General features: G+C 46.1%; 2 protein-coding genes and 1 long non-coding RNA gene across 12 annotated transcripts in view; 1 reads left to right on the top strand and 2 right to left on the bottom strand.

The window, feature by feature from the left end:
- Window positions 1-2,479: 2,479 nt before the first annotated feature.
- Window positions 2,480-26,456, top strand: part of LOC309654326 — a 76,352-nt gene continuing 52,375 nt past the window's right edge. For 4 of the 5 annotated variants that reach the window (XR_014260143.1, XR_014260144.1, XR_014260145.1 and 1 more), the window contains exon 1: window positions 2,480-5,392. This is a non-coding gene — a long non-coding RNA (uncharacterized lncRNA). Of the gene's footprint in view, window positions 5,393-6,375; window positions 6,459-26,456 lie in introns of those variants that run through there. The other variant, XR_014260147.1, reaches the window with a different exon arrangement.
- FBXL22 (F-box and leucine rich repeat protein 22) lies at window positions 5,460-10,086 on the bottom strand. The gene is made up of 2 exons (XM_082448186.1): window positions 9,524-10,086; window positions 5,460-6,468 (listed from the first exon to the last, which is right to left on the bottom strand). Exons 1-2 carry the CDS (start codon window positions 10,027-10,029, stop codon window positions 6,123-6,125), a joined length of 852 nt encoding a protein of 283 aa, XP_082304312.1. The 5' UTR covers window positions 10,030-10,086; the 3' UTR covers window positions 5,460-6,122.
- Window positions 13,145-26,456, bottom strand: part of USP3 (ubiquitin specific peptidase 3) — a 222,414-nt gene continuing 209,102 nt past the window's right edge. For all 6 annotated transcript variants that reach the window (XM_082446768.1, XM_082446767.1, XM_082446766.1 and 3 more), the window contains 4 exons: window positions 18,879-18,997; window positions 17,574-17,687; window positions 17,347-17,414; window positions 13,145-16,047 (listed from right to left, as the gene is read on the bottom strand). In XM_082446768.1, the coding sequence (XP_082302894.1) occupies window positions 15,882-16,047; window positions 17,347-17,414; window positions 17,574-17,687; window positions 18,879-18,997 (467 nt within the window). In that variant the 3' untranslated portion in view covers window positions 13,145-15,881. The remainder of the gene's footprint in view (window positions 16,048-17,346; window positions 17,415-17,573; window positions 17,688-18,878; window positions 18,998-26,456) is intronic.

Below are 26,456 nucleotides of genomic sequence, written 5' to 3'. Positions count from 1 at the left end.
TCCTGGGAGAAAGGGCTATCTGGAGAGCAGCTGTGAAGGCTCTGGGAGTGGGAACAGGGAGAGGGCACAGCCTTTGGGTGGCGTCTCTCTCTCATCCACTCCAAGTTCATGCCACACGCTACTTCCAGTGTACTTCATGGACAAGGCCAAGGCTGACAGCCTGCTCAAATGAGGTGCCAGAGAGCCTTACAGGCGTTTGTTTTCCACAAGGAAGGTAAAAGGTGTGTGTGTTTGCGAAGAGAAATTGGAAGGAAGATGTGGTTTTGTTGGCTAAGATGATGTGGTGCATGGATATTTCCCAGTGAGTATATCTAATAATATTTAGAATGATGACATTTCAGTTTTATGGAAAAGAGGCTTCAATTGGCATTGTGTCTCAGAAGACCACAGCTTCTGGGGACCCCCAGGGGGTTCTGAGCCTTTAATACTTGATCTGAGAGCTCAGTCAGAAGCAGCAGTGAAGGTCTTTGCGCTTGAAGCACTCACTTGGGGGGTGGGAAGGCACTGTCCGGGCCTCTGGGCCAGGAGGGAACTTCTCTCAGCGAAGAAAGGCCTCTGTGTGCTGCTGAGATCCTGGACAATGCCAAAAGGGGTCTCTTCGGGCCTTCTGGGCTGGCTCCCGGTGACAAGTAGCTCTTCCCTCTTGGTGGGCTGGGCTGAGAGTGTGCCGAGCTGAAGGCTACGTCTGCAGTCTCAAACTATTTTAAATCACAAGGCCTTGACCTTCATGAGGCTCTGGGCTCTGCTGCCCCAGCTCCCTCTGGACTCAGGGGAGGGGGCACCCGCAGCAGGCTGACGCTCAGGCCCCACCTGTCGGGCCTAACGGATGGCTTCTCAGGAGGCCTAACTCTGCGAGGAAAACCTGCACAGACACCTTGGTTTTATAGCAGATGCCATTTCTTTGCTGGAAACCTGTCATTTTTCTTCATTCTCTCAACTTTTGAAGCTCTGGCAGAGAGGAGGAGGTGTGAGTCTCTGATGTGAGGAGCTGCACTGAGCCTAGTGCAGCTATTTTTTCCCCTATAGTTCACTTTCAACCCCCATAGAGGCTTAGGCCTTTTTTTTTTTTCTTTGCTAGACTCATTCAGTTAACAAATCCTTGCAGTTTTTATCACCCTTAAACAGTCTCAAGAGAACTTTGACCCCCTAGCCTTTAAAATTTAAGATTTCCTCGGGCTTCCCTGGTGGCGCAGTGGTTGAGAATCTGCCTGCCAATGCACGGGACACAGCTTTGAGCCCTGGTCTGGGAAGATCCCACATGCCGCGGAGCAGCTGGGCCCGTGAGCCACAACTACTGAACCTGCGCGTCTGGAGCCTGTGCTCCGCAACAAGAGAGGCCGCAACAGTGAGAGGCCCGTGCACTGCGATGAAGAGTGGCCCCCGCTTGCCGCAACTAGAGGAAGCCCTCGCACAGAAACGAAGACCCAATACAGCCATAAATAAATTAAAAATAAATAAAGTGAATGATTTAAAAAAAAAAGATTTCCTCAAAGGCCCTTGCAAGGTGCAGCTTTTTTCTGGGCCTCCCAGCTTCGTGGCCTTCCCAGCTGGCCTTCCCAGCTTTGCCCAGCACTGCCAGCAAGATGAAACCTATATGTGGTGAGCTCGGTTTTTAGCAAAAAGCAAGTCTTGGGCATTGAATCCCAGAGCTGGAGGAATCTTAGAACTAAGGCGTCAGATGGTCTCTACCTTTACAGACCAAGAATTCGAGGTCAGGAGAGGGAAAGTGCTGGATCACAGGTACTTAAAGACGAGAGCTGTGAGTCCTGGCTTCCTGTCAGCACGCCAGTGGTGGAGTTGAGGGAGCTCAGTCAGCCCCCTGCAAACATTCAGCCTGTGCCAAAACAGGCCAGTGTGTCCCTGTAAGACAAGCCTCAGAGCACAATGTACCCCCCAGCAGGCTCTCTTTCCTAGGGAGCAATCTAGAGCCCCTGACCTCAGAGCATGTGGCCCCAGTCTCTGCTGGCATTGAGGATCAGCCGACTAGCCAGTATGATGTGGTGACTGCGGCCAGCCCCCCACTAGGGGGCACTGTCCTGCCCCAGTGCTGAGGTTCTGCACCCTCCCGCTAGCTTTCACTTTGGCTGCCTTGGCCAAAACTGAGAGTGAAAAGAGCATTCAGGAGCGGGGCAAAGTCTGTGGTGTGTGTTTTTTTTTTTTTTTTTTTTTTAACACATTGTTTACTTTGTTTTTATTTATTTATTTATTTTTGGCTGTGTTGGGTCTTCGTCTCTGTGCGAGGGCTTTCTCTAGTTGTGGCAAGCGGGGGCCACTCTTCATCGCGGTGCGCGGGCCTCTCACTATCGTGGCCTCTCTTGTTGCGGAGCACAGGCTGCAGACGCGCAGGCTCAGTAATTGTGGCTCACGGGCCTAGCTACTCCGTGGCATGTGGGATCTTCCCAGACCAGGGCTCGAACCCGTGTGCCCTGCATTGGCAGGCAGACAACCACTGCGCCACCAGGGAAGCCCCTGTGGTGTGTTCTAATGGAGGCTGTGAGGGCACAGATAATCCCCAAGCCATTTCCAAGTGGCTCTGGGTCAGGCTCCCATCTCCCCCAGCTCGGCCTTCTCTGGACATGTATTGGGCTTCCTGACTCTGTCTTTCCTGAGCTGTGCCTGCTGCTGATACCAACCTTATGGGAGCTGGGGTCAGTCTTCCAGTCTCGGCTCAAAGGCTGTGTCCTCCATCAAGTGTTGCAAGAATGTGGGTTCTGCTGGGCACTTGGCTCTTCTAGCCCCCTGTGGATGTGAGGATGCCTTTCCCTACCCTCTGCCTTCCAGTCAGTACACAATTAGACAAAATCTCAGCACAGTGTCACAGAGAGCGTACTGGTCCTATTTTACAAATAGAGAAATGGAGGCTCCGAGAAGTCATAACTTGTCAGAAGTTATGGCTGGCAGAGCTGGGAGAGCACTCAAAACCCCCCTCAACCCCAGCTGCATGTCTTCTGACTAGAGTGACTCCCTTGAGGTAGGGCCTGGCCCAGCCCATGCCCAACACCCAGTAAATGTTTGTGAGATGAATGAGTTGGTGGATTAATTAAGCATGCAGTGCCCCTTGCTCTATGCAAATCTGAGAGAAGACCTTGAAAGCTGTTTTTAGATTAAGCAGGGCGCTGTGTTCTGTCCAGTGCCTTTGCTCAGTGCCTGGTGACGTGAATGAACGAGGACTGTTAGAAGGCAGGGTGGAGAGTAGCGCCTGCCTTCCAGGAGTACCACAGATGGGCCTGGGCTCGGGGACCCAAAGGTCCTGTGCAGGGGGCAGGGCCTAATTGGAGCCCTAGAAACAACGCTGGACACAACTGTCGGCACAGCTTTCGTTCTGTGATCACTAGTCTTGGTACGAGGTTTTACTAGGCATCAAGGGGAACTTAACCCTCATTTATAAAAGAGCTTCTGTGGGAAAAGGAACCTCAGGGTAATGTAGGTTACCTGCTTTCCAGCTGAATATACAGTAACCTTTGTTTGCTTTACAAACAGTCTCATAACCCTTAAGAGAACTTCGCAAGCAAGATTCTCTAGCTATCCCAATATACAGGTAAGAAAGCTGAGGTTTGAAGAGGGCTAACCTGCCCTTGGTCAGAGGAGAGCGAGAAACCAGGGTCCTGTTTTTCCCCAGTATAAACCACCAACTTAGGGCAAACAAGACCTCTGGGAATTGGGGCTTATCAGAGATGATGAAAGCAAAGCCATGGGGTTTAAGTGGCTCTGTTTTAAACAAACATTTAAGTCCCTGGGAGCCTGAGCTTTCTTTCAACATTGTTTGCAGTAGTGGCTGAAAAATTGATTTCCTGCAAAGCCTCTCTCTAGAGTTCAGAGCAAGGGTGGGTAAACTAGAAAATCACCCAGAGGACGCCTGTGTCTCACAGGCTAGTAGTAGGCCCTCACGTTCCACTGCAGCTGGTGGCCTGGCAGGGCTGGCTTTCCCCACACAGGGATGAGGAAGGATTATGCCGGTCCAGGGTCAGTGCGGTTACCGGTTTCTGGGCTCAGGGATGGGTCTACCCAGGGGCCCAGGGGCCCAGGGGCAGCAACTGAGGCCTTCGGCAGTCCCTGGAGGGGTTTGGGCGAGGTAGGGTGCTGTTTGCCTGCCCACAGGCTCTGCCTAGAGAAATTTCAGCCCCTCTGGGCCTTCACCATCATCTTCTTGGGGCCCTGGCACCTGCTGGAGGTGGCCTGAGTGGGGGATCTCCAGCTCTCATTTCATCCTCATAATAACCTCTGAGGCCTGGGTGAGGCCCCTCTTATCCCTTATTTTTCTCATCACCTCTCCTGCTTACCTTTCCTTCTCACTCACTCTGTTCCAGCCATAACACACCAGCCATGCTCCTAGTCTGGGGCCTTTGCGCTGGAGGCTGTTCCCTCTTGTCTGGAATATTTTCCTCGAGACGCTGCACCGTTCTCTCCCTCACTTCCGTTCTCAAATGCCTCCTTCTCAATGGGGCTTACATTGGTCGACCTCTTTTAAGTTGCTTTTTCCTGTCCAGCAATTCCCAAATACCCTCTTACCCTGTATTTTCCCTCTTCCCCAGTACTTATCCTCTTATACACCAATTACTTACTGTCTCTTCCCCCACTAAAACATAAGCTCCATGAGAATGTCTTTTTTTCCTTGCTGTTTCTCCAATATTGGGGCAACGAATTAAGGAACCCATGTGTATGGTCAGGCCTCTCAAGATGGCTGTTCTCTTGCTCTCTGTACATCCCCTGCCTGACCAGTGCCTGTTTCACCTAAACCTTACACACATGACTGATCTTCCTTTGTTCTTGTCCCAGGCCCCAGCTGGAGCTGTTCTTATCAAAGGGGTGGTGAGGGGCGTGCCATTCCATTGGTTTCACTCGTAACTAATGAACCCACCTGACATCAATTCCCCTATAACTGGTAACCTCCCCTCCCCCACCACCAAGCGAAGACTGCCACCATGTCCTGCCCACCATCAGCTGCACAGAGTGGGGCGTCACTCCAGGACCTTGCTTCAGACATGTAAGATTCCTCCATCCATTAAACCATTGATGTCTCTGCTGCTGACTCTGGGCTCTTTCTCCAGTCTTAAAGCTGGACAAGTGCAGGCCTTGTAGGCCTGTGGCGTGCAGCCCAACAATGTGAGTAGGCATCAAGAGCCCCTTTCACAAAGAAGAAACACCTGGCCTCAGGTGGTTAAAGGGCCTTGATCTCAGCTGGTGATGGGAGGAGCCAGGGTGTGAGTATCACCCACCACTCCACCATTCTCCCTCCTTTCCGCACTTACCCAAAGTTTTCCCCGTGTACCTAGAACCAGGAGGCTGCAGGATGGCTGAGAGCCCTTCCTTTGGTGGCTAAAGGTGGGGCACCAGTGACTAAAGCCCTGAAGTTGACCTCCAGGCGTGCGCCCACGTTCAGCAGATATAGCAGGTAAAAATTTAACTTTGCATTGCCTTTTAATGGCTTCGTTAACCAAGGATTTAACCAGGTCTGCTGCTTTTGTTTTTATGTCTTTACTTTGGGTTTTTCCAATGATTTGTTTCCCTTTATGATGGGAGGACGGTAGAAAATAAGGATAACAATCCAGTTTATGAAAAAATCACAGCAACAAGCGAATTTTGTAGAATCGCGTTTGTAGTCACTGCTAGGAATGCATCTGACAGATGAAAGGCTAGCGGTCTGGGGTGGGCGCGGAGCAAAGCCTCTAGGTAACCCGTTCGATGGCTCTCTAGCGCCCTGTGCCCGGGGTGCCTCCCCTCCTCCCGCTGGTGCAGCACGGAGACGCGCCCCCGGGTAGCTCCGAGCGGCCACGCCTCCCCACGGCTGTTATTTAGACACCCCCCCCCCCCCACCCCGTCAACTGCAACCTCAGCCGGGGAGTATGGGCTAAGGGCTCTCGCCCAGCGCCAGGCGGAGAACCGGGTGCTTAGGGGAGACAGGGAAGGGTGCTGGTGTTTAGTGAGAAACACCCGAGTGTTCTCCAAGCATCTGGCCATCAAATCTTGCACTCAGCCAATGTATAAAATCGTAGTGTGGGGGAGGCGCTCGTATCCCCGTCTTGGCTGAGAATGTGGCGGCTGTCTAGGGGCTGTTGTTCAATGCAGGCCACTCCTCCCGCTCGGAGGCCCAGGGCTGGTGTCCCAGCCACGGCCCGGCCGGCCTAGCGCAGAAGCTGCTTGCGGAGGGCAGCGCCGGGCGAACGCAGGCCGCGCGGGGGCTGATCGGGGATCATGGCCGCGCTGTGCTCGGCGCGCAGCGTCAGGCGCGGGCACGCAGTGCGCAAGCGGCGCAGGCCGGCCGCGCTCACGTTGCGGCAGAAGTCCACGTGCAGCGTCTGCAGCGCCCGCCCGTGCGCCGCCACGGCCGTCAGCGTGCGGTTGGTGACGCGCGCGCAGTTCTCCAGGCGCAGCGCGCGCAGGCGCGGGCAGGAGCGCAGCAGTCGCGCCAGGCAGTCGTCGGTGACGTGGCCGCAGCCCGACAGCGTGACGGATGCCAGGTTGGGGCACCTGCGGAGAGAACGCGGTGACCGCGGGCCGGGGCCGAGGAGGGTGCGGTTAGCGTGCTAGCGTGCGGCCGCCCCCGGTCACGCCCCTTAGCTCCCTGGTTGGTCCCCGTGCCAACTCTGGGAGACCGGGCAGGCCCTCCCGCTTTTTATAGAGGAGGAACGGGCTCAGAGAGTTTCGGGCACTTGCCCGCGGTGACACGCCGGGATCTGAACCGGGGCTTCTGTCCCGTGTACCCTGTTCTTTCTGCCACTCCACCCCACCTTACTTTAATCTGCCTGGGCTCTTAGCCCCAGGAGCCCAAGCCCCGGTCCTACTGTGGACATAGGCGATGCTGATTCCAAGGAGGGTCGGCTATAGTTTCTTTGATCCTTTCAGACTTGTTGCCTTGGGTGGGGGTGAGGAAAGCGGTGCGGAGTGACCGCTCCAGTCTAGCTTCAAGTTGAGGCCCTGATGCTCCTGGCAGGACGGTCGGTGCAGGGAGGAAAGGGTTTCCCGTGGGGTGGCTTAGAGTCAGGCCCATTCCAACCCGTGAGGCCATCGGGGCACGCCTCTTGAGTATTCGCTCTGAGTTCTAGAGCCCTGGTTTCAGCTCAGTTGACTGAGGCAGTTACTGCATCTCCAGTGGGATGCCAGCCTGTCACAGGCCAGGATCCGGAGGTAGCTAGACCCAGGCCTGAGGTGGGTACAATCAGGGACACAGGTAGCTTGTCCAGAAAGCTTTGGGGGGGGGGTGGTCTCTCTGCCCCAACCTTACCAGCACCTGCTGGGGGAAAAGATCTTGAGCAAAGTTGGACTTGGCTTATTTGCGCCATGACCTTGATTAAGTCACTCGCTGAGCCTTAGTTTACCTGGGGGTGTGTGTTGGGGGTGGGTGGCGGGGAGGGAATAATGCCTACCAGTGGGGTTGTTGTGATGATAAAGCGAGATTTGGGGTATCTGGAACCTGTACAGGACCTTCTGTAGGCTATCATAACCCATGTTTCCTGGGAGCAAGCAGGACCAGACAGCTCCCAGTCAAGAAGGACCTGTCTCAGGGGTGCAGGCCTTGGCTTCCTGTAGCCAGAGGGATCTGGAGTCGGGCCACAGGGGGTTTCCCTCTCCCCATCAGCCTCCCCCGTTGCCCCTTGACTGTGCCTGCCTGGGCCAGCTCAGCTCCCTTGTCCTTGAGCAAGGAGGTGAGGAACTAAAACAGACTGGGCATGGCCACATCCACACACCGAGTGCATCCTGTCTTCCCAAGTCCACACAACTTCCTAAGTCTTCATATCAACCTTCCACCCCCAATTTCATGAATGAGGAAACTGGCTCAGGGAGATCAAGTGACTTGCCTGTGACATATTTGCTCTCTGACCCAGGACAAATGTCCGAACCTTGCTGGGCCACCTCCTCATCTGTCTGGCAGAGAAACTTACTTTCAGTGTGGTGGTAAGGATTAGGTAGGTGTTTAAGCCCCAGGGCTGTTAAATGATCCCTTCCTCTAAGAACCTTTAAAATAATCCTGATGTAGGAAGAAACCAGAGAAAGAAAAAGCCAGCTCCTTGCCTGCCCAGCTATCCTCAGCTTTCCTCTCACAACCCCTCTCCCCAGCTGATTGCCAGATCTAGATTTGGTGCATACTTACCAATACCTACTATGTGCTAGTGCTACTGTATCATTTAATCCTTTCAGCATGTGAGATAAGGTAGTTTATCCCATTTTACAGATAAAGAAATGAGGTTGAAAGTGTTTAAATATTTGGGCTGGGGTCACATGGTTGGGCAGTAGCAGAACTGGGGGACTCAGCCCCAAGCCCTTTGCTTTTTTGGTGACACTGGGGACCCTTGCTGTACCTCGACAGTGGCCTTGGAGGTCCAGTCCACACCTTGCTGGTATGGGGGATTAAACCTGGTTCCCCTACAACAAGAATGCAGCAGATTCGGGGCAAGCTTTTCACCCCATACATATCGCCCTCCAGTCTGATTTCTGGGCCTTGTTAAACTCATCAAAATGGCATGGTCCCATCAGGGACCAGCCCCAAGTCCATCTTCTGTTTTCTTCTACTGCCTTAAAAAAAAAAAAAAAAGAAGGAAAGGTGGGGCCAGGCCACTACACTATTTCCTTCCACTCCTTGTTGGGCTGCCAGAATATAGCAGCTGTTAGACTTGGGTGGCAGCAAGCTGACTGAACCTAGTTTGTTAGTAAACAGGGGGGAGTCTTTCCTGAAAGGCAGGACAGGACTGGTAAAGCCTCAGTGAGAATCTGTTCTCGCATGGACCGCTCTGGGCAGGAGGCTGTGGCTGTGAAGGGAGTCTCACCCATGGCTAAGCCTCTGTGGGGCTGACAGGTCAAATACAGGATGTATTTGGGACAGACACCAAAAAAATTATTCCGTCTATCTGAAATTCAGATTTAGCTGGGCCTTTTGAATTTTTATTTGCTAATATCCGGCAATCGTAGACTGGGGCAAGTCACACAACCTGTCAAGAGTTCTGGCTTGCTCATTTGAAACTTAGGCTAAAACACTCTCTCCTTCAGGTACCTTGAAGGTTAGTGCGTTTCTAATAAGGAAACCATTATCACCACCCCTACTTCTGGAGCCTGGCTTGGTCAGCTAACCCAGAGCTGAGCACCGTAACTCTCCTTCCTCAGCCGCATTTCACAGGTCTTGGGGTTTGCTTGCTAGGGGCAGATCGGGAGGGGTGAGCTGATTGCTGAATCTAGAAACCTCTTCCTGGAGCCTGACCTTGAAAATGAAGGCCCAGCTGGACCCACCCAGCACTTAATGGCTGCCAGGGAGGACAGCCGCCTGAAACACAGGGACAGCTGAAGCCAAGTTCGTCCTCTTTGCCGAAGCAGCACCAGGACCCGTGAGGCTAAGGGGAGGATTGGTGCCCGTTTCCCCCAGGATTTTATCCATCTTCTGGGGATTGCGCAGTGGGCAGGCTTGGAGGGTCTGCCTTGGGCCTAGTCTGAGGCTCCCTGAAGCAAAGCCGTCTTGCTCTTGTAATTTGCTCTTCCCTGACCCCCGGAAGCCTCCCAGAGCTCTGGATGCCAGCGCTGCTCAGAGGCGGCCTACCTGTCGCACACCTGGAGGAGGAAATCACTGACTAGGCTCTCGTGCCGGCTGCAGATGCTCCTCTGGAGGGCGCTCTTGAGCCAGTCCTCGATGCTGCACACCTGCACGCGGCTGGAGTGCCAGCAGATGGAGAGGCTCCTGAGCGCCGGGCTCAGGAGGAAGTTGTCCTTCTTGAGTTCTGTGAGGGACCGAAAATGCAGCAGGGGCCAGAGTGCGGGGTCCTCAAACACGTCCTGGAGCTGGGGGCAGGTCCTGGCAAGGTTCTTCCTGCTGTCCTTGTCCAGAAAGGAGAAGAGGTGAAGCAGGCACTCGCGGTTGAGCTGGGTGATGTGCATGGTGCACAGCGGCCACAGAGTGTGGCTGGAGCCCGGGGACCTGACCTCTACCTCCTGCTGCTCCTCCCTAGCTCTGGGCTGGTGGACATATATGGTTGAGGAATGGTGTTTATTTTTGGCCAACAACTGGTGCTGCTGCTCTGACGAGGGGGGAAGCCCAGACCCAGACATACGTGCAGCAGTCTGTGGCTCGGCTTATGTTTCGAGGAATTGAAAATCCTGGCAGAAAAGCAGCGTATTGAAGTTAAATAGCTTCCTTAAAAGGGATTTCTTTCCTTTTAGCTGACCATGGTGTTAGGCGGAGAGCTCTTTTGGCATTTTCACTTGTGCTGCTGGCTAGACCACCTCTGTCTGGGCTTGCAGTCTCTACTCACTGGGAGGGACTCTAATTGTAAATAGTATGTTTTTGTCTCCTAGGACATCAATATGAGTCTTTTGCTCTACTCTTAGTAGGAAGCAGCCTGCTGTCTATGAAGAGCTAAGGGTGACGGTTTTGTGCTCAGAGGTGTAAGCAGAAGGCATGGGTGACGCTTTTCTCTGTTATTTTGTTCAGTATTGACGGTTTCCAGGCTAGGCTGAACTACCTTCAAATTCTGCTGCTCTCCTCCAGGCAAAGGGATTTCTTTGGTCTCCCAGTTGGCTGTATTTTTACCCTGAGCTTTTTCATAAAAGATTTGTCTTAAGTAGCTTATCTCTCCAAGGTTCTTCTGTGTGTGTCACGTTTTAAACTTAAGTTTACTTGGCTTTACATTTTTCCAAATATGTGTCCCGCTGTATCTAGTCTGTATTTCCCAAAATGTCAGGATGGATGAGGTAGCTCTTAATACAAAACTGCTTGAAACAATTTTAAGTTGAAGTATTTTACTCTTTTGCCCTTTAAGCCAGCCACACACCATCCTCCTTGTGAGTGATGCTTTTAGTTCCTGGAATTAAGCTGCTAGGCAAGTTGCCTGGAGGTCATTCATTAAGTTCTCCCTTCCTAAAGTAACTGAGATTTCTCAGTCCATGGATCCATTTTCTAATACTGCTTCACTCCCAGTCGTTCACCAGACCCTACCGCATTTCCCCTCCTGTGAACGCCTGGCTCTGCGTACTGGTTGGTTGGTTTGTGGGCTACAGTAGTGAGACGAGGAACCATTTTTCCTCTGCTGGACCAGGGAACACCACCTCAGTGGTTACCTTTGTCCCTTTCCCCACATAATTAGAATGGGAAGGAATGGGAATACTTTGTTTCCACTTGCGTGGAGTAACACAGATGAGGCACGTACGGCAGACCCTCTTCGGGAACTAAGGCTCGATCGGACCAGGTGCAGCTCTGCCTGTAAAAGCAGAATGCAGCCTAGAGGAGAAAGAAGCCGTCCTAGCCAGCTCCCTTGCGCTGAGGAGCCAGTCTCAGTGGCCCCCTGTGCCTCAGGTACCCCGCCACTGCCGAGGTAAAGTGGAAGGGGTGACTTTTCTTAAAAACAACATGAACCAAGAAACAGCCAAAAGGAAGATGTGTTTCTCAAGGAAAGGTTAACTAGGAGCTGCTCATATTTCAAGCTAATCATTTTAATTGTTCAAATTACAGCTGACAGCCAGAGTCCCTCTTTGGGCTCTAGCTACACTCACCCACTAAAACGGTACTGCTGCACCAGAGGCGGATTTGCTAGAAAGCCTTATTATCCCCACTTTCCCTCCCAAATCCTTTCCAAACCAGTACTTTTTAGAGGGCCGATCGCTGGAAGTAGTTGGTTCTTTCACCTTCCTAAAAGGCAGAGCCGTGTTAAGTGTGCTGGCCACAGGGGAGAGTCATTGTGGTTCCTGGTGGCTTCCAAGCTGCACTCCCGCAGCTCTGCTCGAACAGCACAAGGTGGGCAGGGTGAACGTTCAGAGCCTGGCCTCTTCGCTGCTTGTCCCGTGGGGTTGTAGGGAGCACCCCAGAATGCAGGGTGGGTCCCCGTGCATGCCTGCCTGCAGGGAGGGATCTGGCTTACGGCCTGGGTGGTGTGACAGCAGCTCCCCCCAGCTCCTCCCTTTCCGCCTGTGGAGCTCAGCTCCGTGGCTGCAGCAGTATCTGCTATGGCCTCTGACCAGCACAGCTGCCACAAGGAGACGTGTGACATGACGTGGGAACTGGAGGCAAAACCATTTGGGCTGCAGGCGCCTTTGTCTTCAGTTTAAGAAGACTGATAGAAACAGGCAAATAAGTAACGCAGGAAAACGATGGGTGTGGACACAGGGTGGGTCTTGGGTTTTTTGCTTGTTTGCAGGGGACATAGGGGCAGAGAGGGGTGTAAAGCAGAATATTTATTTTTTAACAATGGCACTTGTTTGCCTGTTTGGCTTTAAAAGGCGATCCTTTGCTCGGAGCCCCAAACCTAGTTCCTCTGGCTCCGAAGGAGTCAAGTGGACCTCATTTTTATAAAATCAGTGTCACAAGGAAAGACAGGATGAAGTCACTCCGTGCGGGTGAGCTCCCTCAGGACCTGAATGCAGGCACTAGAGGATCTCTCCCACCGCCCCCCTGCCCCTCCAGGTCACTCCATCTGGGCCCGTGTGCACCAGCAGCCCCAGATGGTGAGGGGTCTGTAAAAACCTACTACTACCGGTTGACTGACTCTAACGGCCTGTAGCTTGAGCTAAGGACATCATCACTTACTATGCTTCACTGAAAGGTGTTCAGAAATAATAGTCAAAAGGAAAGAGACCAGATCTTTAATGATACTTTCCATAAAACAGTTCAGGTTGGTGAAGCAGAAAAGGGATGTGATTACAACTTAAATGAAATCAGTCACTTGCACAGTTAAACCTCTCAGCATCATACAGACTAGGTTTTAGTGGAAATGATTACGTCACACACAACCAACACTCACAGAGGGCAGTCTGGAGTCCGTCACAGTCAGACCTGAGGGGGAAGGTACTGCACCCGTGAGGTGATGCACAGACCTTGGACCACAGCATGACGCCACCCACGCCCACCCCTTCCTGTGCTATGGGCACCTTCCTGCGGCCATACGCTCATCCCTTGGGACCCATGCCCTGGATGCAGGAACGGACTTTGCTCAGGAGCTTCTCCAGGGCCTGTGTGAAGAGGCCACTTCAGCAACAGGGGGGATGTGAGAAAGTTTAGGGGACGGTGGAGGTGGAAGTGGGATAAGTATATCTAAATAGACTTATGTACATACACTAAACCAATGAAGAAGAGGTTTGGCTTTAAGAAATAAATATGTCCCCAACCCCAGAAACCAAGCTGCTGAGCAGGTTCCACAGGTGAGATACACATTTAACACTTAACCAGGGCCCATATACTTTACTGGTTTTATTCTATTACATTTGTCATCACTAGACACTGAGTAGAATACAGTGGATAAGCAAAAGTTTCTCCACCATGGAGAGAGATTTGTGTTGCCACAAACTGTTTCTGTCACCCACCTGTGTGGGAGGACTTCTGAGAAAGTTTTCTTGTTCCGAGGAGCCCTGTGACTCGGCCTGAGGCCCTGCCTCAGCACTGCTCTCTGAGCGAGAAGCCACAAACATGCTAGAGACAACACGGCACAAGGGAAGAGCCCCGAAGAGCACGAAGTCAGCTTTTGAAATAGGCGTGATAAAGCTGCACAGTTAAATTTTCAAAATACAGATAGGCACATTTACATCACTGGTGTTCAAGTGCACAGTTCACATGGATCCAATCACTTTTCCAAAGAACCTTCATGATATCCTTCAAACCTGTCTGCTGAAGTAAAATCAAGAAATAAAAACACTACAGAATTCAGAGAGGAGATGTGTTCATTTCCTAAGCCAACAGTGTTGCCTGTGTGAGGACCACTTTCCCCAACAAAGTAGTCTAGTCTGTTGTAAGTTCCATTTGGTATAAAGGCCACTTTCCTCCATCAACACTGCCCGAGGCTTTCTTGCTGGAGTTATAACCGCTGCCTGTCCAGAGACTAATGATTTAAGTGCAAATGTTAGAAGTTACAGCTGTGTACCTTCTAAACAGAAGATCCTGGACTCATAGGAGCGAGATCAAAGGAGATGCACGTTTCAAGTTCAATGACATGTGGTGTTAATGTACTGATATAGTAGATCAAATTATGTGAAACTGTCATTTTTGTAGATCAAAAACAGTCAAATAGAATTTCACATGGTTCGACCTGTGTAATTTAACATTGTGAACTGTTTTAAATACATGTTTCCCTCTTAATTCTAGGCTCTCTGTTTCTAAGTTGTAAGACTTAAACACGATTGCAGAGCTTTTTTCTCTGGAGTGAAAGTGCAGACCAGTGCTGTCTGAGAGGGTTCTGCACACAGGTGGAACTGTCCCAGACCACAGGGCGGTCCTGTGCCACGTGTGGCTGCTGAGCATTTGAAATGTGGCCAGTGTGACTGGAGAACTGAGTTTTTAATTTATTTTTAATTAAAATTAACATTTAGCTGACCATATGTGGCCAGTGACTGCTGTATTGGACAGTGCAAGTTTAGACATAATTGTAATTTGCTCCTAGTTAAAGTATATAGCAGATGTGTTCTGCTCTGAGAAAATGTGGGATTTATCCGGCCAATATTAAAGTGGAAATGGAGCACATCTGCTCCTGCAACTGCAAATATCCGACCTAGGAGGATAGCCACCCAACTTTCTTTTACATTCATACACTTAAATTATCTGGACTATTTTTTTCTTTTAACAGAAAAACAAGAATAGCAAAAAGTCCGGTTGGCTGGCTTAACATGAAATACATTCTGCCCCTTGTAACAACTTGTAGAGAATTGGGAAGGGAGGAAAATAATGATTGGGACAAGGAATGAACATGAAAATGTGCGTGCTGGCTTGGAGCACTTGCAGAAAGCACAGTTACCTTCATTAGATGGGATTCTGGTTCCAGATTTCAGTTTGAGTTAAATCTAAATAGTGCTGGTGCCTATTTTTCTTGAAAACTTAAAACAGACTACTAACCTCAAGAATAGAAACTCTACTTATTCAAAGTGAAAATATTTTCAGTTGCTCTGCTATGAGGATAGGCCAATGAGAGTTGTTAAAACTTAGACTAGTAAAGACTTTAGTTTCCTTCTGTGGAAGCAGACCCCACAGTATTACCCGATGTTTAGGTGATGGTCAAAATCAACTCTGGAGGGTAGCATCTCAACCTCAGGTGACCAAGTAAGAAGTAAGACTACAGTGGACATGCAGTTAATCCCAGTGCTACAGCTAACGGGGAATTAGGTGCTGACTCAAAACGGCGAACAGAAGCTACGGTTTCACGGCAGTGGATAAATAACACCTGGATAACATGTAGCCGAGTCATGGAATTTTTTAAACACTTAAGTGTATTTGGCCTTACTAGGAGTTTTCAGTACCCCTATCTCTATGAAAATACCCCAAAACCAAAAAAAAAAAAAAGGTAATTCTTGAATTTGCAATATAGTTACAACTGAACCAACAAATTTAGTTAGTTAGTGCTGATAAACAGCAGCTTTGAGAGATACGAAGAGCAGCAATTACTGGTCTACTTAATGATGCCCTTTCAGTTATCTTTTACAAGCAAAAAGAATGATTACTGAGCAGTCACTGAAATCTCGTGGGCCACAAATTACGTGCACACAGGATCCTTGATTTTGAGCCAACCTGATCTCCGTTACAGCTGTGAGAAGGCAGCAGGTGGTTACGTTGCTCTTCATGATCAGGAACATACCTTTCTTTCAGCATGTGAGAGTAACAATGCATTGATGTAAATGTGCCTCAAAGTGAGAACTGAACATTAATATAAAAAAGTCAAATAGAACTAAGTTCTTGAAACTACATATAAAAACTGAATTATTACAACTAAAGCAGCAAATCAAAATATCTGCTGAGGTTTTCTGGTAGAACTAAAAAAAAAATTAGTTGGTGCCCATGTTCAATAAGTCACTACCATTGACAAAATAAAACTAAACCCAAAATAGGAAACTGAAAAGTGCATAATGAAATTAAATCTTGGATCAAGTATTTATGGAAAATTGGAAATGTTTGTCCGGTATAGTTGACGAATAATGATTTGGAGGAGGTATTAAAGTTTATCCGACCCAGCTTTGGCCTGGCGTTCCACATAAAACAGGATGTAGGCCTTGGCCTTCACGACGGTGTCTTCGTCAGTCAGTGTTACAGTACTGTCATTGAAATGGAACCAGCGACCTTCGTGAGTTGCATATGCTGTGTAATGTCCAGAACCGACCCTGTAAGGAAAGGTCAAATGATCAAAGACTACAGAAATCACAAAAGAATCTACACAGCCATATAAATTATTAGGTAGACAATAAATTTTAATAAGTACTGTAATTAGAGAATAAATCCTAGAGGCTTGTAATTTAAGATGGTTGCTTGGGCTCATGTGTTTATCTTCTCAAAACTCATTGAAATGACAAGGAATATTTTGACACTGGAAAACAGGGAAGAGTGCCATGGACTGACCAGAAATTGAGGATTTTTTAGGACACACAAAGCAGTGTTTACATGGTACTGGATTAACAGAGAAACCAAACAGTGAAGGAGCTCTCAACCTAACAAGCAGAGGTCAAAGCCTATGGAAACATGGAAAACTGAGGACCAGATTTCCTATCAAAGTCTTAGAAGAAGCCTGAGCATAAGACAGAAATCTGCCTCCAGGGAAGCACTTTCCCTCCTACTTTGGCCATCAAAGGCTTTTCTCTCTCAGCATGACCCACCCACTCACACATGGAGCCCCAGAGTCAGTCCTCCCGGGTAGGAGAAAGCCTGTAGATAGAATAGAGACCTTCATAAACTGCTAGAAAAACCCTTACAAGAACATTTCCTTGAGCTGAAGACATCAGACTAAGAGTGCCCCTGTCAACTACCAAAGAGAAATGCATCTGATGGAATTTCTTAAGTCCAAAGAAAAAAACAAATGAGAATCAGACACGTAGTGGACTTGTCACTTATAACTATGAATGGTGAAGTCAGTGGAGCAATGTCTACAAAGTTCAGAGGGAAAAGGATTTTCAACATGGATAGCGGTTTGCCAAGTCTGAAGGTAAAACTGCCATTCTCAAGCAGACCAGAAATAAGGTATATACCCCTAATACAGACTTTCAGGGGAAAAAAGTAATCGAGAATGTCATTTAACAAAATAAGAAATGCACCTTTAAAGTAGATGACGTGAAGTAAAGTTATTCTAAATAATCCCCCATTTCCCCCCATTTAAATATCAATTGGCCAAGGAAATCAACAGCTTTGGAGTAAAGACTACTCAGGATTTTGTGGACAATAGACTGGTTCCGAATGCTGGGCTCAAATGAACCCTTCTCCATTTTGCTTTCATGCACCTTCTCTTCATGCTTTGCAACATCCTCAGGAATATTCTTTCCCACCAAGATTGAAGGAAAGTTCTACTTCACCCACTTTAATGAATCTGAATCTACTGTATAGGGAGTCTGGGGAGGGTTATCGGGAGTGGTACAAAATTGTGGGTCTTCACTCTGTATTCCCAGCCCTGAGAAGCCTGCTGGCATACTCACCCGGAACCATGGTGCACCACCACAGCAGCAAGGTCGTAGAGGCAGTTCTCCGGGCCACTGTTCTCAGGCTACAGAACAAGGGAGAAGGTATCCCAGGACTGAGTTAGGAGCAGTGGTCAGTGACATCAGCGTCTCCCTACCTCAGTGACCTCTACCCTCTCTTTGTGAAGACTTAATTTTACTGAAGAGCCATCTTTTCACCAGGCTAACAAAGGTAATTACCTTACCTCTAGTAAGTAGCATTTCATGTCTAGGCCTCGCAGGGGAAATTCTACATATGTATCAACTTTGTTTCTTAAATATGCTGTCCAATGAAATCTTTTCAAATGTAAGCATAGCACCTGGATGAGAGATAAAGACAAAAATTATAAACAATTTACCTTTCAATCAAAATTAGCTACTTGGTACTAATGTCTCTTAAATAATATTTTAGGTGGCCTACTACTTTTTCTTTTGATTCTCGATATTCGTTTCTTCCATGAATACCTTATTGTGGTACTGTGATTTATAACAGTATTTTTTTAGTCTTTGTCTCCTTTCCTGGCACAGAGCTTCTAAAAGCCTTGAAATTTTCTAAGTGAGGAGAGCCATGAAGGTGTCTTTTTATGTTAATGAGGTATGGGTGCTTGTTGCCAAGAGAACCAATGAAGAGGTGAAAGAGTTGGAACTTTCAGTCCCACCCCCCCTACCCCCAAGAGGGGAGAGGGACTGGAGTTTGAATGATCAGCAGTGGCCGGTGATGTAATCAGTCGGCCTGTGTAATGAAGCCCAAAAGGACAGGGTTTGGAGAGCTTCTAGGTTGGGGAACCAGAGCTCTTCCACGTGCCACCATGCTGGGCCCCAAACTCCGTGAGGACAGAAGCTCCTTTGTTCAGGACTTTGCCCTTTGTATCTCTTCATCTGGTTGTTGATTTGTATCCTTTAACGTCCTTTGTCATAAATTGGTAATCTAGTGAGCAAACGGGTTTCCTGCGTTCTGTGAGCTGCTCTAGCAAATTAATAGAACCCAAGGAGGGGGTCATGGGAACCTCTGATTTATAACTAGTCGGTCACAAGTAGGGGTAACAATGTGAACTTGCGACTGGTGTCTGAAGTCCAGGGAAAGGGTCATAGGAACCCTCAATCTGTAGTTTGTCGTTGAGAAGCATAATGCACAAAGTAACAACCTGGGCTTGTGATTGGTGTCTGATGTGGAGGGTGGTCTTGTGGGACTGAGCCCTTACCCTGTGGAATCTGATGCTATCTCTGGGTAGATAGTGTCAGAATTGAGTTCAATTGTAGGACACCCATGGTGTCAGAGAAGTGCTTGTTAGTGGTGTGGTGGGAAAAAAAACCTCCACACATTGTAAATAGTGATTAGGACACATTTACTTATGAATTCTTAAAGGATGTATTTAGTTTTACTGAAAACCTTAGAGACCAATGCAGAACAGATTATATAAGTATAAAGTTAGAAAAATAATTTGTCTTCCAGTCAGTCATAAGCATTTTTTCCCTCAAAATTGCATTATAATTTGAAACTCAACACTTACCTTGGGTAGTTTCTGAATCCAAAACTTTTTAGTGGACTTTTGTTTCTTCTTGCACTTGTGGCACATATATAACTCTGTCTCATCAAGTTCTTCTAAGTCGGTAAAACTGCGAAGACAATCTAAAACCAAATTGATTTTGGCAGCATTAAAACAGGATGTCTTTTATAGAGGCAGTGTACTGTAGGAAGAAAAGACTATGAACTTCAAAGCTGAACAACTCATGTTCATATCTCAGCTTTATTAGCTATATGACCTTAGAAGAGTCAGCCTTTCTCAGTTGCAAAATGGAGACCAAAAAAAAAAGTCTACATTGAAGGACTGTTGTGAGGAAGAGAAATAACATGTATAATGTGCCTGGCATCATGTCTAATAATCTGATGATGATCAATTCATGACAGATGGTATTACCGTAGTTGGGTTTACTATTATTAGTAAAAGAATTAATCTGGATAATTCTGATAAAAATGGTTCCCTAATGAAATCAAGGTTCAAAGAGCAATTTTCTCTCAGTATCTTACATAACAAAGGACAAAGCCCCAAGTTCATAAAAATGTCAAGTTTAGCTCATTTTCACAGTCATAACTTAATAAACATACACTACAGAAGGCTGCATTATTGACCTTCCTATTGTATCTCCAGTGAATCCTTTGCTTCACACACTACTCAGAATCCCCTAGATCAACCACAGCTATATTTTTTTCTTTTAAAGATTTAACTGTGTGATCTGGGATTTGGTAAACTTTGGCCGCAAGCCAAATCCAGCCACCTGGTTTTGTAAATAAAATTTGGAACATAACCACACCCACTCATTTATATACTCTGTGGCCGCTTTTACACTACAACAGCAGAACTGAGTAGCTGTGACGTAGACCTTATTTGCTGTAAAGCCTTAAAAAATTACCATCTGGCCCTTTATAGAAAAAGTTCGCCAAATCTTGGCAAAATTAGTAGTATATTTAGAAGTCCATGTATCAATAAAATGTATGTATTGTTCTGTGAGAATAAATATTTTTTTAGAGAAGAATATGAATGCTTATGTACTCACCACTCCAGTACGGAAATGGACTCTCTCTAGTACTTGAGGAGCCAGAGTTTATGTGAATGGCATCCCCTAGAGTTGTTCAGGGGGCAGCCTGTGCGGCAGCCCTGTTAAGAGCTTCCTGAGTGCCTCATCCCAATCAACCCTCCCCCAACCCCAGAAGTAGTCATTATCCTGACCTTCGTTTAATCATTTCTTGGCATGTCTTTATATTCCATATATATGCATTTATGCATCTTTAAACAGCATACTGTTTGGTTTGAGAAGTTGGGTCGCAAGCACAAACCTAGCGTATAAGGAAAGGCAACACTCTCGCTGTACTCAGAGTCGCCAAGTCACAGTCAGCCTTGGCACTAGAGAGAGTGTAAGAAAGAGCCCTTCAGGGGAGTTAGTGGGACAAGGTCTAGCAGGGATTAGATGTGGGCCGGGTTCTACACAGGCCAGCATGTAGCCAGAGGCCCATGTCTCTTTTCTTTTTTTAAGCATACTTTTTAAAGCATAACATACTATATTAGCTTCAGGTGTATAATATAATGATTCAATATTTGTATATATTGAAAAGTGATCACAATAAATCTAGTTACCTTTAGTCACCATATATGTTTCAAATTTTTTTCTTCTCATGAGAACTTTTAAGATTTACCCTCTTAGTGACTTCCAAATATGCAATACAGTATAACCTATAGTTAGCATGCTATACATTACATCCCTGTGACTTTATAAGTGCAAGTTTGTACCTTTTGACCCCCTTCACCCATTTTACCCACCCTCCACCCCGATTCTGGCACCCATCAATCTGTTCTCTTTATCTATGAGCTTGTTTTTTGTTTGTTTTTGTTTTTTAGATTCCATACATAAGTGAGATCATATGGTATTTGTCTTTCTCTGCCTGACTTATTTCACTTAGCACAATGCCCTCAAGATCCATCCATGTTGTCCCAAATGGCAAGATTTCATTCTTTTTCTTTTTGGCTGCGTTCGGTCTTCGTTGCTGCACGCGGGCTTTTCTCTAGTTGTGGTGAGCGGGGGCTACTCTTCGTTGTGGTGCACGGGTTTCTCATTGTGGCGGCTTCTCTTGTGGAGCACGGGCTCTAGGCGTGCAGGCTTCAGTAGTTGCAGCACGTGGGCTCAGTAGTTGTGGCTCTCAGGCTCTAGAGCACAGGCTCAGTAGTTGTGGTGCACGGGCTTAGGTGCTCTGCAGCATGTGGGATCTTCCTGGACCAGGGATCGAACCTGTGTCCCCTACGTTGGCAGGCGGATTCATAACCACTGCGCCACCAGGGAAGTCCAAAGATTTCATTCTTTCTCAGGGCTGAATTATATTCCATTGTGCATGTGAGTGAGTGAGTGAGTGAGAGTGTGTGTGTGTGTGTGTGTGTGTGTATGTATCACATTTTCTTTACCCATTCATCCATCAGTGGACACTTAGGTTGTTTCCATATCTCGGCTGTTGTAAATAATGCTGCAATGAACATGAGGGTGCATATATCTTTTGAAATTAGTGTTTTTGTTTTCTTTGGATAAATACCCAGAAGTGGAATTGCTGGATCATATGGTAGTTCTATTTTTAATTTTTTGAGGAACCTCCATACTGTTTTCCATAGTGGCTGCACCAATTTACAATCCCACTAACAGTGTATGAGGGTTCCCTTTTCTCTACATCCTCCTCAACACTTGTTATTTGTTGTCTTCTTGATGACAGCCATTCTTACAGGTGTGAGGTGGTATTTCATTGTGGTTTTGATTTTTATTTCCCTGATAATGATGTTGAGCATATTTTCATATACCTGTTGGCCCTCTGTATGTCTTCTTTGGAAAAATGTCTATTCAGATCTTCTGCCCATTCCTTCAGCTGACTCTTTTTTTTTTTTAATTTATTATTTTATTTATTTATTTTTGGCTGCGTTGGGTCTTCGTTGCTGTGTGCGGGCTTTCTCTAGTTGGCAGCAAGCAGGGGCTTCATTGCGGTGAACGGGCTTCTCATTGTGGTGTCTTGTTGCAGTTGCAGAGCATGGGCTATAGGTGCACGGGCTTCAGTAGTTGTGGCATGTGGGCTCAGTAGTTGTGGCTCATGGGCTCTAGAGCACAGGCTCAGTAGTTGTGGCACACAGGCTTAGCTGCCTTGCGGCATGTGGGATCTTCCCGGACCAGGGCTCAAACCTGTGTCCCCTGCACTGGCAGGTGGATTCTTAACCACTCTGCCACCAGGGAAGCCCCCTTCAGCTGACTCAACACAGGTTTAAACTATGCAGGTCCACTCATATACAGGTATTTTTAGTAGTAAATACGACAGTACTACATGGTCTGTGGTTGGTTGAATCCATGGATGCAGAAGAACTGTGGACATGAAGGGCTGACTATAAATTATACGTGGACTAACCCCCTCATTGCTCAAGTGTCGACTGCAATCAGATTGTTTTTTCTGCTATTGAGTTGTGCAAGTGTTTTATATATTTTGGATATTAACCCCTTATCAGATATATGATGCAAATTCAGTAGGTTGCCTTTTCATTTTGTTGATGATTTCCTTTGCTGTGCAGAAGCTTTTTAGTTTAATGTAGTCCCACTTGTTTGTTTTTGTTTTTGTTGCCTTTGCTTTTGGAGTCAGATCCAGAAAATCATCACCAAGACTGAGGTCAAGGAACTTACTGTGTATGTTTTCTTCTAGGGATTTTAGGGTTTCAGGTCTTACATTCAATTCTTTAATCCATTTTGAGTTAATCTGTGTGTAAGATAGTGGTCCAGTTTCATTCTTTTACATATGGCTGTCTGGTTTTCCAAACACCATTTATTGAAGAGATGGTCCTTTCCCCATTGCATATTCTTGGCTCCTTTGTCATAACTTAACTGACCATGTATGCATGGTTTATTTCTGGGTTCTCTATTCTGTTCCATTGATCTATGTGTCTGTGTTTGTGCCAATACCATACTGTTTTGATGACTGTAACTTTGTATATAGTTTGAAATCAGGGAGCATAATACCTCCAGCTTTGTTCTTTTTTTCTCTAGTTGCTTTGGCTATTCGGGGTCATTTGTGATTCCATACAAATTTTAGAATTATTTGTTCTAGTTCTGTGAATAATGCCATTGGTATTTTCGTAGGGATTGTACTGAATCTGTAGATTGTCTTGGGTATTATGGTCATTGTAACCACTGATTCTTCCAATCTGTGAGCACAGTATATCTATATCTTTCCATCTGTTTGTGTCATCTTCAATTTCTTTTATCACTGTCTTGTAGTTTTCCAAGTACATGTCTTTTATTTTTATTTTATTTTTATTAATTTTTATTGGAGTATGGTTGCTTTACAATATTGTGTTAGCCTCCACTGCACAACAAAATGAATCAGCCATACACATACAGATATCCCCTCCCTTTTGGACTTCCCTCCCATTTAGGTAGAGTTCTCTGTGCTATACAGTATGTTCCCATCAGTTGTCTCTTTTATACATAATATCAATGATGTATATGCAAGTACATGTCTTTTACATCCTTGGTTGGATTTATTTCTAAGTATTTTATTCTTTTTTGATGTGGTTGTAAATGGTATTGTTTTCTTAATTTCTCTTTCTGATAGTTCATTATTAACATATAGAAATGCAACAGGTTTTTGTATGTTGATTTTGTATCCTGCAACTTTACTGAATTTGTTTAATTCTAACAGTTTTTTTGTTGGAGTCTTTGGCATTTTCTATATATAATATGTCATCTGCAAATGGTGACAGTTTTACATCTTCCTTTCTGATTTGAATGCCCTTATTTCTTTTTCTTGCCTAACTGCTCTGGCTAGGTCTTCCAATTCAACTATGTTGAATAAAAGTGACATAAGTGGGCATTCTTGTCTTGTTCCTGATATTAGAAGAAAAGATTTCAGCTTTTCACCATTGAGTATGATGTTAGCTGTGGACCTGACATATATGGCCTTTATTATGTTGAGGTGTATTCCCTCTATACCCACTTTGAAAGTTTTTATCATAAATGGATGTTGAATTTTCTCAAATCTTTTTCTGCATGTATAGAGATGATCATATGATTTTTATCCTTCATTTTTGTAAATGTGGTATATCACATTGATCAACTTTGCAGATGTTGAACCATCCTTGCATCCCTGAAATAAATCCTACTTGATCATTGGTATATGATCCTTTTAATGTACTGTTGAATTGGGTGTGCTAATATTTTTTTGAGGTTTTCTGTGTTTATGTTCATCAGCGATACCAGCCTGTAACTTTCTTTTTTTGTGGTGTCCTTGTCTGACTTTGGTATCAGGTAATGCTGGCCTTATGAGTTCGGAAGTGTTCCCTCCTCTTCTGTTTATTGGAAGAGTTTGAGAAGGATTGTATTCTTCTTTGAATGTTTGGTTGCATTCACCAGTGAAGCTGTCTGGTCCTGGACTACTGTTTGTTGGGAGGCTTTGATTACTGGTTAAATTTCCTTACTAGTAATCAGTCTGTTCACATTTCCTGTTTCTTCATGATTCAGTCTTGGTAGGTTGTATGTTTCTAGGAATTTATCCATTTCTTCTATATTGTCCAATTTGTTGGCATATAATTGTTCCGAGTGGTCTCTTATGATCCTTTGTATATCTGTGGTATCAGCTGTAATGTCTCCTCTTTCATTTCTGATTTTATCTATTTGAGTCCTTTTTTTTAATAGTTTTTAATATGTTTTTATTTGACCACGCCATGTGGCATGTGGGATCTTAGTTCCCCAACCAGGGATTGAACCATGCCCCCTGCAGTGGAAGCACAAAATTCCAACCACTGGACTGCCAGGGAATTCCCAGTCCTCTCTCGTTTTTGCTTGGTAAATCATAGCAAAAGGTTTGGCAACTTAGTTTATCTTTTCAGAGAATAAGCTCTTAGATTTATTGATTTTTTCTATTGTCTTTTTTGTCTCTAATTCATTTATTTCTGCTCTGATCTTTGTTATTTCCTTCCTTTTTTTTTTTTTTTTTTTTTTTTTTTTTTTTTTTTTTTTTTTTTTTTTTTTAATTTTATTTATTTATTTTTGGCTGTGTTGGGTCTTCGTTTCTGTGCGAGGGCTTTCTCTAGTTGTGGCAAGTGGGGGCCACTCTTCATCGCGGTGCGCGGGCCTCTCACTATCGTGGCCTCTCTTGTTGCGGAGCACAGGCTCCAGACGCGCAGGCTCAGTAATTGTGGCTCACGGGCTCAGCTGCTCCGCGGCATGTGGGATCTTCCCAGACCAGGGCTCGAACCTGTGTCCCCTGCATTAGCAGGCAGATTCTCAACCACTGCGCCACCAGGGAAGCCCCATTTCCTTCCTTTTAGTAACTTTGGATGTCATTTGTTCTTTTCTAGTTCCTTGAGGTGTAGAGTTAGGTTGTTTATTCGAGATTTTTCTTGTTTCTTGACGTAGGCATTTATTGCTGTGAACTTCCCTCTTAAAACTGCCTTTGCTGTGTCGCATAAGTTTGGTATGCTGTATTTCCCTTTACATTTGTCTGAAGGTACTGTTTGATTTCTCCTTTGACCTACCGGTTGTTCAGTAGTAAGTTGTTTTCATCTCCACATGTTTGTCATTTTTCTAATTTTCTTCTTGTAGTTGACTTCTACTTTCATACCATCATGGCTGGGAAAGATGTTTGATATGATTTCAGTCTTCTTAAATTTATTAAGACTTGTTTGGGAATTCCCTAGTGGTCCAGTGGTTAGGACTCCATGCTTTCACTGCTAAGGACCCAGGTTCAATCCCTGGTCTGGGAACTAAGATCCCATGAGCCACACGGTATGACCAAAAAAAAAAAATACTTGTTTTGTGGCCTTACATATGATCTACCTGGGGAATATTCCATGTGCACTTGAGAAGAATGTGTATTCTGTTGCTTTTGTATAGAATGTTGTGTATATATCTGTTAAGTCTATCTGATCTAATGTGTCATTTAAGGCCAATGTTTCCTTATGGATTTTCTGTCTGGATGATCTATGCATTGATGTACTTGGGGCATTAAAGTCCCCACTATTTATTGTATTGCTGTCTATTTCTCACTTTAAGTTGGTTAATATTTGCTTTATATAGTTAGGTGCTCCTATATTGGGTGCCTAAATATTTACAAATGTTACATCCTCTTGTTGTATTGACCCCTTTAGCATTATATAATGCCCATCTTTGTCTCTTATTACAGTCTTTGTTTTAAAATCCATTTTGTCTGATATACCTATCCTAGGTTTGTTTTGGTTTCCATTTGCATGGAATATATTTTTCCATCCCTCTACTTTCACTCTGTGTGTCCTTATATCTGTAGTGAGTCTCTTGTAGGCAGCATATAGATGGGTCTTGTTTTTTTAACCCATTCAGCTGCTCTGTCTCTTGATTGGAGAATTTAGTCCATTTTAAGTAATTATTGACAGATATGTACCTACTGCCATTTTGTTAATTGTTTTCTGGCTGTTTTGTAGTTCCTCTCTGTTCCTTTCTTCTTCTCTTGCTCTCTTCCTTTGTGGTTTGATGACTTTTTTTAGTGGTATGCTTAAATTCCTTTCTCATTATCTTTTGTGTATTTACTGTAGGTTTTTACT

Source organism: Balaenoptera physalus (genome assembly GCF_965194825.1).
Source record: "Balaenoptera physalus genome assembly, chromosome: 2".
Classification (NCBI taxonomy): Eukaryota; Metazoa; Chordata; class Mammalia; order Artiodactyla; family Balaenopteridae; genus Balaenoptera; species Balaenoptera physalus.
This window is presented reverse-complemented; position numbering and strand designations above follow the sequence as displayed.